This window comes from Triplophysa dalaica, chromosome 10 (assembly GCF_015846415.1).
Source record: "Triplophysa dalaica isolate WHDGS20190420 chromosome 10, ASM1584641v1, whole genome shotgun sequence".
Lineage (NCBI taxonomy): Eukaryota > Metazoa > Chordata > Actinopteri > Cypriniformes > Nemacheilidae > Triplophysa > Triplophysa dalaica.
The window spans coordinates 21,337,595-21,354,228 of record NC_079551.1 but is presented as its reverse complement, the minus strand read 5'-3'; the positions used below and the strand labels follow the sequence as shown (position 1 = coordinate 21,354,228).

The following is a 16,634-nucleotide window of genomic DNA, read 5'->3' as shown; positions in this document are numbered from 1 at the left end:
AGCGTCAAACTACAAGAGATTTCCACTGAGTCACACTGTAGGCATGTCATGTCAAGTTGCTACAAGCAAGTTATTCTTAGGTGCACAATATTTGCATAGAGAGGTTATTGCCAAAGGAAAGATAACGTGATTTGGGGGTCAAAACTATTTTCACTAGAAATAACCAAAAAGTGTCAGCTTTATGTGGGTATTTTGTGAGAATTACATAACAGACACTATTTCATAATATTAAGATAGAACTGTTATTTTAAAACGTTGAAAAGATGGAAAATGTTGCAGACTTGGCTGAAATGTGTTGGCACATATCGGCTCAAGCCCCTTTATTTGCATTGTTCACCAGCATACTGTATATAGTCATACTATTTAACACCAGAGGAAAGGGGGCATGTGCAAAGTAGTTTCTATATTTGGCAACATGTCTATTGGCAGAAATAGCAATCTTAAAATATTTCTTGTTGACAGATTCTTCACACCATTCCAGCTGTCTTAACTTTAGGAATACTCATTCATCTCATCCACCCACCCACAGGTGGTTTAAATCTATGTAAATAAACTACTGCTGAAATTCCAACATCTTTCCTTTCTGTTGTGAAGTAGGTCATTGATTTATTTGGGGTCTTCTGTTTGCTATTTGTCTAAAACAGCAAGAGGATAACACATTGAGTTCCTAGCATTAAGTGACTTATTTCTTTAAAAGCTTCTTTCCTTCTCAAAGTACTTTTGGCAATTGAACCCAAACCAGTTTGAGATCAAAGGATTAAATCACTTTTGCATAACTCATATGTCGCCTAGCAATATAATAATTATATTTTGTTCTTATGTGTTATGGTTTTACTAATCCTTTTTATGTTTGATTTTATCATATGCAATATTTGTATGACACAATGATATTCTCAAGGCTCAGTGATCAAGCACAATACATTTTGCTTGTATACTACATTTCCTTCACCAAATATAAAATAAATCAAACCACATGTTCGCCGGATGATGTACAATTTATGTTTGTCTCTGACGGCAAAAATAAACCAGACTGCTGTAAAGCACATGATATAAGAGGCACAAAAGACATTTAAAACAATGGACATGCCCTATACCAAAATAATGACTCTTTCTGTGAAATGCAAACTTTCACAAATTGATTTCTACTGATCGTTTGGGATGACAATTTACCTTTTATGTGTAAGTTTAGCAATCACTGTAAACTACTATTGGAAATACTGTATTTTGTACATTTTCTGCAATGTATTAAACATTTGATGTATATTAACACAAAGCATTTAAACAAGATGGCTCATTTTTACCCATTATCAGGGTTGTATTACCGGGGCCAGAAATTACCCTTCACCGTCCATACTCAAATAATATGGTTCACAGACTTCTTTAAGTTATTATGTTGAATAAAAAAATTGAGGTAAGAAAACAGTCTGAAAAGATCATGCAGGACATGCCAACCAGCAAACAAAGGATTTCTTGACATGGCAAAGTAAAAACAAACTAAAGTCAGAAAGTGTGCATTACAAAACAAATCTACAGTTTTTCTTCTTTGGTTACAAATACATATGTATGAACAAATTCACAGCTTTTTCCCCATCCCAGGATTTAAAAAAAGGGTATTTCAGATAAAATTATAAGTGAAGAATGTTGGGGAAGTATGGTATACTTAAAATTAGAGAAATACTTGATAACTGGTGCTCACCTGTACAACTGGTTATAATACGTTATAATACAATCTATACACATATACATTCAACCCCGATCCATCCAACTATACAGGACTGTATATCAACGATAGCAAAGATTATTCAACCTTTCCAGATGGAACAGTGCCATGGGGATATTATTGCCAAACTAAGTTGTCGATGCTTTAACATCTATTTTACAATTTCCAAACCAAAGGAAAGTTTCTTAATATAATAGACCTCTGTTACATATTTTTCATTTACATTATGAAAATAGCAGCCCTCTAATAAATATATGCAAACTGTAAAACTAAAAAAAATCATGCTGTAGAACGTTTGCTCTGGAAAAACTCCCATCCTTTCCATGCTAGTTACAACTTCAGTGTTTGTCTTCACCCGCAAAGTCTAGGAATAGACGCACACTGTATCCCTCCTACTAAATGGCCATCTCAACTTCCCGTTCTCTATTCCTCCCATCAGCCCATGCCCGGGACAACCTGCCGCAACCCTCTTCAAGCCAAACGCGAGCTTTTCCCAAAATGATTGTCTAATACTGGGAAAGCCAAGCAGCATGTAAAATCGAAGCATGGTTCTCCACGACATGGCAAACAATACCATAACTAAAATCTCTTTTGCTGATTGCAATATGTTTGTGCATTTCTTTATACAAGTCTATGGTAATGAGTTTTTCACGCTGTGGATACGTTGGGTTGTGGGGGCAAGGCCACGAGTTTGCTTCCCTCCTGTAAGATGTCGTTCACTTCTGTCTGTTGGGGAGAAGTGCTTCCGGGGTTGTTGAATGGAGTCAACTGTTCAGAGTTAGCCAGAGATTTTAATACTGCATTTTCTCTTTCCAGAACAGAGTTCCTTTCATACAGCTCCTTGATCTGTTCCTTCAAGACCTCCACCTCCTCGCGCACAGCGTACATTAAATGGCTTTTCACAAGATCCTGAGGAAAAGTGGAACAAATTTATTAGTTATACACATTATTTCAGAAAAACAATAAAACGATCTGAAAAAAATCTTACCATAGCTTGCTCTATCTTGTTATCAATGGCAACAACACTGGCGCCAGAGGCACTGTAGAAAAAACAAAGACATTATTTATAACAAACATCCACTTCTTAGGAATATTCAAGTCCCGTCACGTCCATGACATCATATCAGACGAATCTCACCCACCAATAATTCAGAATTCCAAATTTACATGACATTTCCTTGTTATGCTTATCAGCACATGGTGGATAAAATCATACACGTTATGATTAAATCTCCAGATAAAAATACTTAGCAGATATGCACATACTTTCATTTCAAACCACCAACCTACATTAAATACTATTGCGCAATATGTCATATTCATGCAAAAACAGAACATATACAATATACACCATACACCATGTTTCCTTATTATTAATAAAACAAGCTTGAACCTACTTGCGAGATAAACTTTTCAATTCCTTTTAAATCTTGCCAGTTGTTGGTCCTTAAAGCAAAATGTTCATTATAACTTTCGATGAGCTTAACTGCTGTATGATTCGACCAAAACATAAGAATCCCGTTCAGATACCCCTATGAATAATTTGAGTAATCTTGAGTAGAAATTACAGCGTAAAAAGCAAGCAAGTGTTCTTGCGTTTCATCTGCGCTTTATTTATTGCGGGTCTATGCATACATGGTCAAGCGGACCCTTTTGGTTGTTGCGTCGCGTCTCAAGCCCTGCGTTATGCTGAGTAAATTTAAATATAGTTACTAATGTGTAATAATGTTGAATACCGTCCTGCTGTGTTTGACCACAAGAACGTATCTCGCGTGAACGTCCACATACACATATGACATTAATGGTGAGTAAATAAAAATGAATAATCTTCTCTAGCTGGGCATCTTTAATACAAATGCAAACAAACCTGTAATGCATTTAAAGCATGACACTTTATTCAAACGTAGTTTATGACATCCATATTCGGTTTACGTTACTATCGAGACGGCTCGTACGTGACGCATAACACGTACATTTACCTTTGAAAACTGAAGATAAAACACTTCGCGTTTAGAAACAACAAAGAAGGCAACAAAGAAGGCATTAACACTCAAGGAAAAAGCAATGCCTCCGAACAAGTTTTGTAAAAAAGTAAAGCCAGAATCTAATCTTTTGGTATTTTGTAAAACATTTACCTGCATCGTTTGGACGCTATTAATCTTGTAGAACATGTAGGAGATGATCCTGGCGAGTAGGGCAGGCAATAGCTCATTTTTGAGCGCATGTTGTTCAAGGGTTTTAGTGTCAGATTCAGTCCTGTCTCTCTCTGTGTTTGTATCGTGGAACAGGCGCTCTGCAGGATTTATGGAATGTGTGCTCGAGCAGGGGGTGTGGCAACCGAGGGGGCGGGGTCTGAATTCAGCACGCTGTACACGAGGAACACGCTTGGCTCTGTCTGGGACACCACCGTAAAAGTTGAGAAAACTGAAGCTCAACTCTGATATTGCTTGTAATTGCTCATTTACTACAAACTTGTAAAATTACTTGAGCTCATTTTTTACAATTTTAAACTACAAAAGACTTCCATGCTATTCTTAAATGCATTTAAATTATACCGTTTTTAGACTTGTACACTTAAAAGATATGAAACAAAACTACACGTCTCATGATGGATGTGATCTTAGACACCTTTATAAAACAATAACTTTTTCAATACAAATGTAAAGTGCTTGCAAAATCGTGATAGCAGACCTAATTCTATCAATGCAAGTCACAGGTACAGAAATAAATTTGACACAAATACGCCATTGATAAAAGTGTGTTTTTCTAAGAACAGTTACGGTTCTGTTTACAAGTTATGATTTTATCATTCTGAGAAGTCAATGAGAAACTCCAGAACATGATCGTCAGTCTACAATTGAATTTTGGCCAATAAAACATTTCAAAGGACTCATGCTCTACATTTCCTTCTCTTGGACACATGACTTTCTTATACAAACAGGTACCTGCATATCCTTACAAGGAAACAGGTTCCGGACCACAGACGTCAAGCAAACATGAACACGCAAACTGTGACATTTAGGCAGAACACAGGTGTCTCACAACCTGTGTAAAATCTCCTTAATTTCACAATCTACTTAATTTAAAGCTTTTCCTCGGTGTAGCTTGTTCAAATAAAAAAACTTTAGAATGCCTGCCTTCTGTTATATGCATGTATACGTTCAGGCATATCAACTTTGGTTTATATTCTGATGTTGGAAAGCAACCTTGGAGCGACAATGTGAACAGTATGAAGAAATGCCATTGCTTGCTTATTGCTTCTATCCTGAACTCAAACAGCTAGTAAAAAGTAAGAGAGATAACGTTTAGATGAGCAGGTGTCAACCGGCATTTCTTGTTAATGAAACCATAAAAGTTAAAAAGTAATAAGTCAGTTTGGTGCAAACCACAAAAAAAGTTTTAGTGACTATCAACGTCTTACAATCCTTCTCTTAGCAACACGTTTTACTTACTGCGATGCCATAAAGTCAAATACATGTTGAATCCCGAACAACAACAAAAAAACAGCATTCCGATCTGACCATTCCAAAGAAAACTTCTTCCTGTAGCCTACACAGTGGAAAAACTAAGACGGCATTATATTTCCTGTACAAGCTAGCGATTTCCAATGAAATCCATAAACTGCCTCATACCTTAAAACATTTTCTATATGATGAACAGTTAACTTAAAGTAGCAAAGTGGGTTTTGTTTACCAAAAAAGGCCCCACGGGAATTAATCGGAAGCCCTGTTTTTTCAGACACCCTTAACACAACAAGTAAATGATGATGCATCTACTTCAAATCAGAGTCATGGGTGAGTCTTTCCTCACATGTAAACAAGTCTAGAGTCTTGAGAGATGCCTTTTATTCATTCGCCAAGCTGTTACATAAGGTTTTTGGTCAACAAACAGCTGGCCACAGAACAGATGGCCTAAAACCAATGACCTCCGGCCACTGGCCTGAGTCATGCAGACTGCTGTGATTGATGTGGATAAACCCTGGTGTTACCTCCATCCACATGCACTCCTACAAGTGCCTCCTGCTGCTCGGCAGTGTGCATGTTCTAGCTTTGTCAAAAATCTTGTCTAGTCTTTAACCACTATTGATCTTTAACCAAAAAGACAAATAAACAGTGTTCATAACCACAGCCTCACTAATATAATTGCTCATAGTGAGGGATTTGAAGAAAGCTAAATAAAATTGAAAACTACAGTATGTAAATGGTTATTCATACAGTGACTATAAACATGAATGATCTCAAGTTTTAGAATATACACACTCATGGTTGCACACTTCATCTCAATAAAGTTGTGTGTCCTGTACCACATTAGAAGAGCAACACCATTATAAGCAGATGTCTATGCCAGGATTGAACACTCGTGATAGCATTAATTTTTCTAACCAATTTGTTTCCATTTACATTTTTATCCAAAGCTTACATTGCATTATACTATACATTGTTTGCTAGTATGTGCAATCCCCTGGGATCAACCCATGACCTGCTCTAACCACTGAGCCACAGAAAAGTTTCACGAAAAGTTTTACGCAGTAATTTAATTCCATCTTTACGTAACCGTACAAAGATACAGTCATCTTTTATGTAGTGTGATTTGATAATGTCTTTCAAGGTATTTGGTTTCTTTCTAAGTATTTGTTCTTATAAATGATTCAATAAATATGAATATAAACATGCCTCTCAAATCCACTTCAGGAAGAAGGTTCACAATCATTTCCTTGAACTTTTCTAATTTCTCGGCTCGTGATTTGAAATTCCAAACTTATTAGAGAACAGTTACCAAAAATAACAATCTTCAAAATCCATCTTATTTTCAGTGGGATCTGTCTGTAACAACCCAGAAACATGTGGACAGAGATGAAAGAACATGATAATGGTTTAAATAAGCACATAAGATGAAACAGAAGTTTTACATATCTGTCATAATGATGACTAATGAACGTCACAGAACTACTCAAAGTAATAAACGGCTAAAATAAAAAATATTTATCTAAACAATAAAGACTTTATTGTTGCAAAAATTATAGCTTTTCCTGTGGTTTTGAATGTGTTTTTGAATGCATGACGTGGAGCTGACCTGGGATCAGCATCACCTGGGCAACAGCCCGGCAGCTAGCGCTGATTGCGCTACACGTGCGCTGGATTAGCTGCTGGGCATAAAGGCCGCGTGCACAGAACACTCAAGGTCCTGGGTCGAGAGACAACAACCGCTGTTCCCATTCGCCCCAGAGTGGAAGACAGAAGGACAGAGAGTGAAGCAGAGACAAGGACCTTCATTCATGGACTGGCAAATTATTATTTAAGAGCACCCCGAAGTTTACCTTTTGGGACCATATATTTTATGTTGTTTATTAAATTCCCCACTGGGGCTGCTTGCACCGTTGCTCTGTGTCTGCCGTGTCTCTTACCCCTTCACAAATGTAAGTATTAACGGTGGGAATCACAGCATACCTCACGATAGATTGCTCACGGTGCCTTTTATATCATGATGCAATGATACTACAATAATCGATTTATTGTTTGGCAATTCTATAACGATACATCACGATATCGAAAACAAGATGCCAGTGAAAAGGTTAAGTGCAAAATTTGTCCTTTTATTCAGGTCCACAATACATTTTTCAGTAGGTAAATTAATAACATATTACCAACATGAGTAACATTTCAAATAAATTAAACATGTTATGCTCAAATTAAAAGCTTATTGTTGTAGTCGGACACATTTAACACATAATAAATTTTATACTGGCACATTTCTAAATGTAACGGCCCCTTATTTAAACCTGGGGACATCTTAGTGTTAACCAGCTTAAATAAAATAAACCTAAAAAACATTTCAGTGCAGCAACTTTAAGCACATTAACGATCATTCACAAATATGCATGGAGTATAATTTATTTCACATGCAATGCTAAACTCTTTCTCAGACTGTTCACGTTAAACCTCATTTTTGTTTTATTCATTAAAATATTGATATTTGGCGCAGCGTATCGATTCTCGTATCGCACGTAGAAGGTCGACAAAACATTGCAATAACAATATATTGACACCCCTACTAAGTATTACAAATCTCAGTATTACATCTCTAAAACCCAGGATTTTAAACTCTCCAAGTTTAATAAAAACGTTTTGAACATTGTGATTCTTTGAGGACAGGAATGAACACGTAACAGTATCAAATCTAACCATCGGTAACATAATCTATCCTTGTTTTTTTTTTTTTAAGAATTCTATCTTTCCCACCAGCGTAATGAGTCACACAGAAATGCTAAATCCTTTTGGCTCAATGACAGTACAAACCTCCCTTTGTACAAAGACCTACCGAATTTTCAATCATAATCAAATGTCAATTCCTGCCTCTAACCATCAAGCTGGTACGTGATGTAAATGATCACATTTAGTACTGAGCAACACAAAACAAAGCGCTTCTGTACAACACATAACACGCCTTACAAAAAATTCTGATCATATTAATATCAGAAATTAGAAAACTGTAATTAATATAATGCAAATTGTCCATGAATGTATTTTTTGATTGTGTAGTGTCATGTTTATGGAGAGACTAATGTATTTTCCATAGCCTTATTAGACATGTCTTGCATAATAAACGGGGCCCTTCTCTTATTCATTCATAAATTACTTACATCTAGTGGTGCACATCTAACGCTGGCATGCAGTCAGCCAGGGCAGGCTGAGGTACGTGTGTATCATGTACTTCACTTAGTTAGCGTTGCAAATCTCGACTGATGACTGTGTGTTCCACTGCGTGTCATGGGTTATATAGAATTTTTCACTGTATTTCTAAGGGGAGATAACGTCAACATTGTTACTTATCATTGCCATATACCAACACATGTCTACTGGACAATTAACAAAAGTACAAAACATAATTGTGTTTACAGTACATTAAACGGTTGGATCCAGAGTCTGTTAGGGTTTACTGTCAATACTGTCAGTCAAACAAACAACAATCGTGCCAATAAACATCAAAAGTTGCATTTGTTACAGATATCAGTGACGTGATCATAAAAGCCGCTTCTGGAAATGTCATGCTCACTGCAGCAGTGCATGCAGAATCATGACCACCAACAGTGCAAAATATTATGCACACAGACATCATACCCATTACTGATGACCTTTGATCTGCAGTTGGGGAAGGCTTGATAGAAAGCTGTGGAAGGGTTCCTTGGAGATTAGAGAAAAAAAAGAAAGGATAAGATGTGAAAATGATGAAATAAGAATAACATAGGCGATAGGGGAAGCTTGACAAACAAACCCTTGTTTACACTATATGAAATATATGATCTGTTAAATTTGAAAAACAAGATGCCTATTATAATTGTCTTTCAATAAAACGCTGCCATGAATAGACATTTATATTGAAAACGCACAGAACAGTATTTGTAACAGTTAACAGCACTGTGTGGTATCAGTGCCCTTAGCAGGAGCCCTCAAGGATTGATAGTTCAGAATGAATGCCAAACAAGTCAGAACAGTCATCAGTGTGACAAAGACGGATCCCCTTAACAAATGAACACATTGATTTACAGCCAAGTTTTTACAGCTTAACTAAAAGCAGATTAATTCAATTTCCTTCGCCTGATCATGCAACACTATGAATGTTACAAAACAAGCCTTATCCTGTGACTCGCAATGATTCAAGACTACTGATGACAGAGTTGTAACATTTGGGTGAACTATCCCTTTAAATTTTCTCAACTGATTTGCAAAACACAAATTCTGAATGTGTCTTTCCACCATATATGACAAGTGATGAATATGACAAGTGACGATATGAAGTTTCCTGGGGAAATGAAGCTGGCAGAAAATTAAAGAGCAAGAGGTTGACCTGGTTATATCTACCGGATATGCGAGCCAAGTTTAAAACCTTTTTTCGCCACAAAGAATCTTTTGTGAAACAGAACATTGTTAACAATCAAACACACAAATAACTCAACAGCTGAAAGTAATTAACTCCTTTTGGCAGTTTTGTTGATTTCTGTCAAATGTTTCAAGTTTAAGTTACACAAAAAACTTTCCAGCGTTTCCGGTTCGGCTACTGCAAACTGTGCTGTTCATTACGTAGAAAACAACCTGCAAAAATCCAACCATATTGTACCATATATTATAGTTTTAAATCTTCGCCTGCCCGACAATTTGATTAGATTACGATTCAGAGGGTCACGATTCAATGCATTTAGTCTGCCTTTATTCTTAAATAATACAAATACCTCTCTTACAACCTTTTATCTGGCAGCTTTTTAAAGCAAAATAATAATCATGTTTTTTTGACAATTATCTAAATGTCTAGAATTATACCTATATGCTTAAAGGAAGAACTCAGCAACACTTGCCAATACAAACGTTTATAAATATAGTAAACAAACACACAATACACAGAGCGGCAGTGGGTCTGTTCATGTAAACGGACTTAAAATGTGATTTTGCCGCATGTCACATCGGCACTCAAAACTACATCAACAGATCATTTACATCTATATGTGAAGAGTCTGCTGTGTCTCATACAATGGTTTGAGGTCTGCTTTAAAACATGCGGTCTGATAAAGGTCTTCAGCAATAGAGAAAACCACAATGACACGTAGTTATGAATCACAAGGAGCCTGACTGAATAAACCAGTCTTACTAAATGAGCAAAACTCATTCACACCTTGCATTCTCTGTGATTCTGAGGTGGCACGTAATTTGAAAGAAGCGGCTACCTCTAATTTCTCTATGCAGGAAAAACCCTGTTTTAAGGCACTATGTGAGTTTATTAGTAATGGTCTAACTTCCGCCTGAGTACGTACAAACAGAAGTGCCACTTTACCATTTACTTCTAAAAGTCACTTTTGTTAAAAATCTATAATTTCATTCTGTGCATCGTTTCAGTTTTTTTTTTTTACATCGGCATCACAATGCATCTTATAAACTATTATTTTCCACAGCTCTACAATATAGACAGGTAAGTAAAGATGCCCAACAACTTAAACAAAAGGCTAAAAGCAACTTTCCATTTTCTAAACTTGTGAACTTTGTAACGCTTTCTACAGTAATCCTGTATCATTCACCCGTGCCTCAAGTGTCATACCATTTCAATCAGTGAGTTAGCAGTTTAAATGTCTCAACTGTGTCTAAATGTCACTTCCTCTTCAAAGCAAAGTCTATAGAGGAACTGAAAGTGATGAACGAAAGATGAACATTATTACCGTCCATTTCCAAGGTACTAAGTGCTGAGGAAGAAGTGCTTAAAACTGTCCATTTAACTTCAGTGACTCCTAGTTTCAGTTTCTTTACTACAGAAGTTCTCAAATCTCATATCGGATGCACACAAATTTAGCCCCAACCACCTCATACTCCCCTGCCTGCAACTTTCCATTAATCTTAAAGACCTTGTTTAGCTTGTTCAGGTGAGTTGGAACTAAACTCTGCCGAAAAGTAAATCGAGGGCCAGGGTTGAGAAATTCTTCTCTACAAAGTTACAACAGCCATACAGTTTGGAACGTGCAGTAGACAGAGAGGCTTGCTTGTGTGAAGTGTGTTTGTCGTTGTGCTTGTTCGTGTGTGAGGTTAACTAACACACTATTTATTTTCATCTATATTTATCTTTTGCGATTTAAACTTGTTTTCAAACAGCATTGAGTCCATTTATCCAGAGCCCTATGATCAGCGCCATGTGGGATAACATTGAAAGAATTACGAAAGCAGAATTCTACTATTTCCATATGTCATCATCTTGTTCTGCGTGTGTACGAGTGAATGAGCCGCAAACTTTAACATGTTACAAGTGAGACACTCATGGATTTGACTGCATCTCAGTCTACGAGACATGAACACGTCATGAAAATCATCCAAAGAGTGGTTCTGAGTTCATATAGGGTTTCACTGTTGGGTGAAGCCGCCGTCAAAAACGCTAAACCTCAAGCGTCTTTGCAATGACCCTCCAAAATAAGAGTAACGAATCATTTGAGGTCCTACCGAGTGTCCAACTTGTTGTTGGACACTCCATAAACCAAAGTAGGACCTTAGAAATTATATGATACTTACTCTTTAATGTTTCTTATTTATAAATTTGTATTATATTGCATGTTGAATGTAATATGGCAATGTAATGTATTAAATGGGTTAACTTTTCACAGATATCAATGTATGCAATCTCTAAAAAGGAAAAAAATTGTATTGCTCTTTAATAAGTATTAATTATCCGAATACGCGATTAATCGATGAAAAAATCAGTAGAATACACGATAACATAAATAATCGATAGCTGCAGTCCTACCTGCAGGACATATATGCTGCCCTGTACAGTACTGCCCTGGTTGCGGTTGTCTGCTACTGTACAACTGACAAAAACATCATTCAAGGAGCTCCCTAATGTGGCTCTAGAAGTTCATACAAGTCAGCCATCTCTCGAAGATAAGCAGATCCATTATAAGATATATAGTAATATATAAGATCATAGTAATACTGGAAAATAAAACATTTTACTATAAAATAAACATACAGAAATGAAATGCCAACAGTGACAATAAGTCAGTTTAACAAAACTTGCCTACTGTCCTCACCTCTTGTTTTATATTTAACCCTGAAACATATTTGGCACAATTTGTAGAAATGTTTCAGGGCATTATATATGGCTATATTCAGATTATCAATGGTTTGGAATGGATTGAAAACTACATTTACTAAAAGCAGGAATCTCAGAATGTCCTGTTCTGTAGAAACTGAAGTCAAGCTACTTACGAGACTCCACACTCACAAAAGCAGTGAAAAAGATTTTATTTTAAAAGCTGAATAAAATGATCAGGGTTACGTCTTCCATAGCTCAAAATACCAAATTACAGTATTTATTATGGAATATGCCATCATTTTATAATTCAAGGCACTCGTCAAAAATGAACATCACACATGCAGACCCCAAAACTAATGAAAGAATCTCCAGTGAAGGACTACTGGATCTAAAACCTTTTAATGACATAGAGCTCATAATTCTATCTCAGAGTTATCGCAAACACACACTAAAATGCAATACTAACAATAGAATCCTGCATGCAGTATACAGTGGCTGTCATACTGCATGACATATCAGACAAATAGCTGTCAAGAGTGGTTTAGTTCACAGAACAATGGTTTACCAAAAGTAGATTGGGTCAAATGTGAGTTGTGGATCATGACAATGTATAGGTTTAAAACTTGGTTCCCATGAGCTAAACATGTTAAACAATGTAACTGTAGCAATCAAAAGGACTGAAAAACTTTCTTGGCTATGGCATGAATGTACCTTTTAAGATCAGGGGGCATACGTAATTGTTCAATGTGACCTTAAAAAATGAAGCAGTTTAATGATTATTACAGTAATTTGGAGTAATCAAAAAAGCGGCCATAATAATACTTCTTAAAACAAAATGCTCTATCCCACACTGAATATGTACAATTTAAGACATGCATTTCCAAACATGTTTAAAAGTTCACACTTTTTAAAGGCTTGGTAAGAACCTAACAGCATGTAAGCAGAACAGAATGTACAGATTTTTTTGGACTCCCACCAACTAGTGACAGAAAAATAACATCCTCCTAATGCAACACATCATCAGGCAGATGTTACTTATGTTTTGAAGGGCATATCAGTCCTTGTGCAGAATGTGTAGCACCTTCTGCATATCACAAGATAGGAAACACTACGCTAGCAGCTCCTAATCAGTCTAAAAAGACAGTTCAGTTGATCAAGAAAAACATGTGAAAGGAAACGTGAGTCATCAAAATAAATCTCGAAAGAACTGAACAATGAATTGAGTAAATGTGGTTTGTAAGAAAAGATTGTCAAATCTGGTGTAATTCAAAGAAAATTACACAAGTGGAAATACTTGAGTCATGTTTCGGGGACAATGTACAGTACTGTGTCCTATATTATATCACAAATCAAATAGTGCTTGATATAAACACAAAAACAACACTAAACTTTCACAGTCAGTGTGACTGTTCATAGAAGATGATGTATATGTACTGGGATATGGACACTTTAAAAGCGTGCATTCGTAAAATATCAAACTAAGTGGCATCTGCAAACAAATTAAAGTAGACCATATCTTGCTTAGTATGACATTTTGCTAAGTCATCTTGAAACCTGATGGTCTAAATGTGACTTGTTAGTGAATGTGTGAAGTCAGTTCCCCTTAATGGTGTGTTCACTAGGTTTTTAATCGTGTTGACAATGTCAGTTCGGTTCAAGTCACTTTTAAGCGTGGAATAAGGGGGTGGACCATCTTTAAATGCCTTACACAAAACACAGCAATGTTTGTTAAATCTGCTTATAGAAAATCAAGTAGAAACGATGGACCTTAGGTGTGAGTTTCATTTTTTTATATAATGTAATTGATCTATGAAGTCACTGTATATTTCCTATAAGCTACAAACGTAGCATAAATGGCTCTTACTGACACGCCCCCGATACGGAAAACTTAGGACTTAAAGAAAATCCAGATCTTCCCAATGGTAAAAAAGACTAAAATACGATCTATCCAACACCACTTGAACGCAGTTCACACAGATATCCTAGAAGAGTAACAACAGGTGTAATACATCATATAACCTTTGGACGTGTTCCATTAAAACATGCAATGACAGCCATACATTTGTAGTATGGCAAAAGTGTAAGAAAATACACGTTCCATGAACTTTTGAGAGTTGGGAGGACATTTTTTAAATAAATCACATTGAACTAAAGTATTTAAGATCTTTACCCAAATAAAAAACCCTTCAAAACAGACTGGTGAGGATCATGAAGAATGCTTATTTACCTGTCTTCATCCCCATCTATGGGAATAGATATTCCGAACAGACTGTTGACAGCAGGTGTGGAAAGCTGCAAGCCATGGGCATCCAGGGTCTTTGTGCCATCTTTTCCTATGATGAAAGAGCTCCGAGGTAGCGCTTCAGACATCCTCTGGTTATCTTCAGCCTGCGTGATGCCTGTTGGAATCCGGCTGAAGCTGAACGGGCTGCCCAGTCCCACCACTAAACCGCTGGGGATTCCCTGGAGCTGGTTCTGTTGGGACTGCGCAGCCGGGACCGGAGTCTGGTTTGGCATGCTTGGAGCGGTATTAGAGGCACTGGACATAACAACAGGCACATTTTGTACACCAGGGACAACAGTATGGGGGGTGACAGACACAGCCACCGCTGGCTGGATGAGTGGCACTGAAGCTTGCGGAACGACAGATGGGACTGACACAGTCCCTAGAGCCGAGCCAATGCCGGGCTGTTGTAAAACCCCCTGAATGTGCTCTGGACCCCTTCCATGCCCCATCGTGTCCACAGACTGAGAAACTAATCCCAGTAAATGAGAGCCTCCCAGTGCAGGTGTCATGACAGGTGAGACGCCCCGATTCAATGGTACCCCGAGCGGAGGGGAGGTCAATGAGGAGCCATCCAAGGGATGCTGGGATCTGAAGTCAGGTTGATTTGATGCAAGGATGTTACTGGGATTATTTGCCTGTTTACCTTGGTATATCGGCTGTGGTTGAGTTGTAGAAGGCATGCTGGGAGATTTGACATGATGAATATGCGCACCACCGGTCCCCACCGGATAAAAACTTTGGGTTGCGAGGCCTATTCCCTGCTGCGAAATCCCATAACTTTGATGCTGAAGGTCTACAGAAGGATTAGATGCATAACCGCTGTCAGGATGAGGTTCAGCGGCAGGTACTGAAAGCACAACAGGTGAAGCCACCAAACCCGCCGCGTTTCCATGTCCATCATTGTGGTCCAAAGTGCCAGCATGTTTAACATTATCCACAGTCCGACTGGATGAAGAAACATCTGTTTCTTTTTCGTAAAACTCACTGCAAGTCCATCTACCTCTTTTAAAGGGCTCAGTACTATGGTCTAATTTGATGACCCTGAAACGAGAACTGCAACTACTAACTGTAGCAGAACTGCTAACTGACGTGGATGCCTGTGCAACACTAGCCGTAACTGAAGGTGAGTGCTGGGAAGACCCGGCAGCAGTGCTCATGTGCCCTAGAGCCCCACGGACATTTGGGATCATATGAATGGCACCTGTGTGACGAGAACAAGGTGTTGTGAGACCGTCTTGCACGAGCGAAACACTCGCGCCAGATGTTTCAGAGTCGTAATGTAGCGTCTCGTCATATAAACTGACGTCGCATGTTTCCGCCTCAAAATCTCCGCTTTTAGATATGTCATATATCTCCGAGGAGGACATGTCTTCGGTTCTCGACTCCGGGTCATCCAAGCTCTCGGTGTCGTCGGTGATGCTGTTGGTCGCCACCTGCGCCTGCGTTACGCTCGTGATCTGAAAGCAGCTCTTCTTTTTCGACAGCATTTTTGACATTGTGGCCCCTTTGAGTGTGTAACTCCGACTTTAACGGATTAGGTGGAAGCGTCAAGCTTCAAGTGCACTAACAGAAGTTATATGAAATTATATCATAAAATATTCCGTTAGCGTAGCGCTAACTTCCGACTCCCTCAGAGCTGTCAGTGCGCGCGCGTCCTCATGGCTGCATTTTAGTCCTTTAAAACACGACGACAGCTTTTCTTCGGCTGTGTTTAACCTCTCCGATACCGTATTCTTAATTTCCGTGGCCTACACGAAGGCCATGTCCCGGTGTGAGAGTTTCCCTCAGGCCGCTGTCGCGAATGAAACTCCAGTCACTCGAGCCTGAGGAGGCGCCTTCAGTTTTAAACACTCCCTTGTCTTCGAAAACACAAATCCTCCTTAAAACGCGCCGGAGAGACATCTTGAGACATAAAAATACATGTTCGCTAGCCGTTTCACACTTTGAGATGGTCTGTTCGTGGTATACTGACTGTTCGTTGGTCTATCGGCTGTGTGTAGAAATCTCAAGCTAACGGCGGCTCTTCCTTTGCCGTACACAAGATGGCTACGTACCACACGCGCT

The 16,634-nt window shown here is 38.1% G+C and overlaps 1 protein-coding gene across 4 annotated transcripts; it reads right to left on the bottom strand.

Annotated features, from left to right (window-relative positions):
- Nucleotides 1-976: 976 nt before the first annotated feature.
- Nucleotides 977-16,618, bottom strand: tsc22d2 (TSC22 domain family 2). 4 transcript variants are annotated; one of them, XR_008907600.1, is made up of 5 exons: nt 14,511-16,618; nt 8,839-8,901; nt 3,856-8,517; nt 2,709-2,760; nt 2,544-2,629 (listed from the first exon to the last, which is right to left on the bottom strand). XR_008907600.1 is itself a non-coding variant. In XM_056757954.1 (4 exons), the coding sequence occupies exons 1-4, from the start codon at nt 16,064-16,066 to the stop codon at nt 2,369-2,371; spliced, it is 1,932 nt and encodes a 643-aa protein (XP_056613932.1). In that variant the 5' UTR covers nt 16,067-16,618; the 3' UTR covers nt 977-2,368. The 4 variants fall into 4 exon arrangements, 2 of the variants coding, with proteins under 2 accessions (XP_056613932.1, XP_056613931.1); XM_056757954.1 differs by lacking the exon at nt 3,856-8,517 and having other exon boundaries at nt 977-2,629; XR_008907599.1 differs by having other exon boundaries at nt 3,856-8,901.
- Between the last annotated feature and the right edge of the window lie 16 nt (nt 16,619-16,634).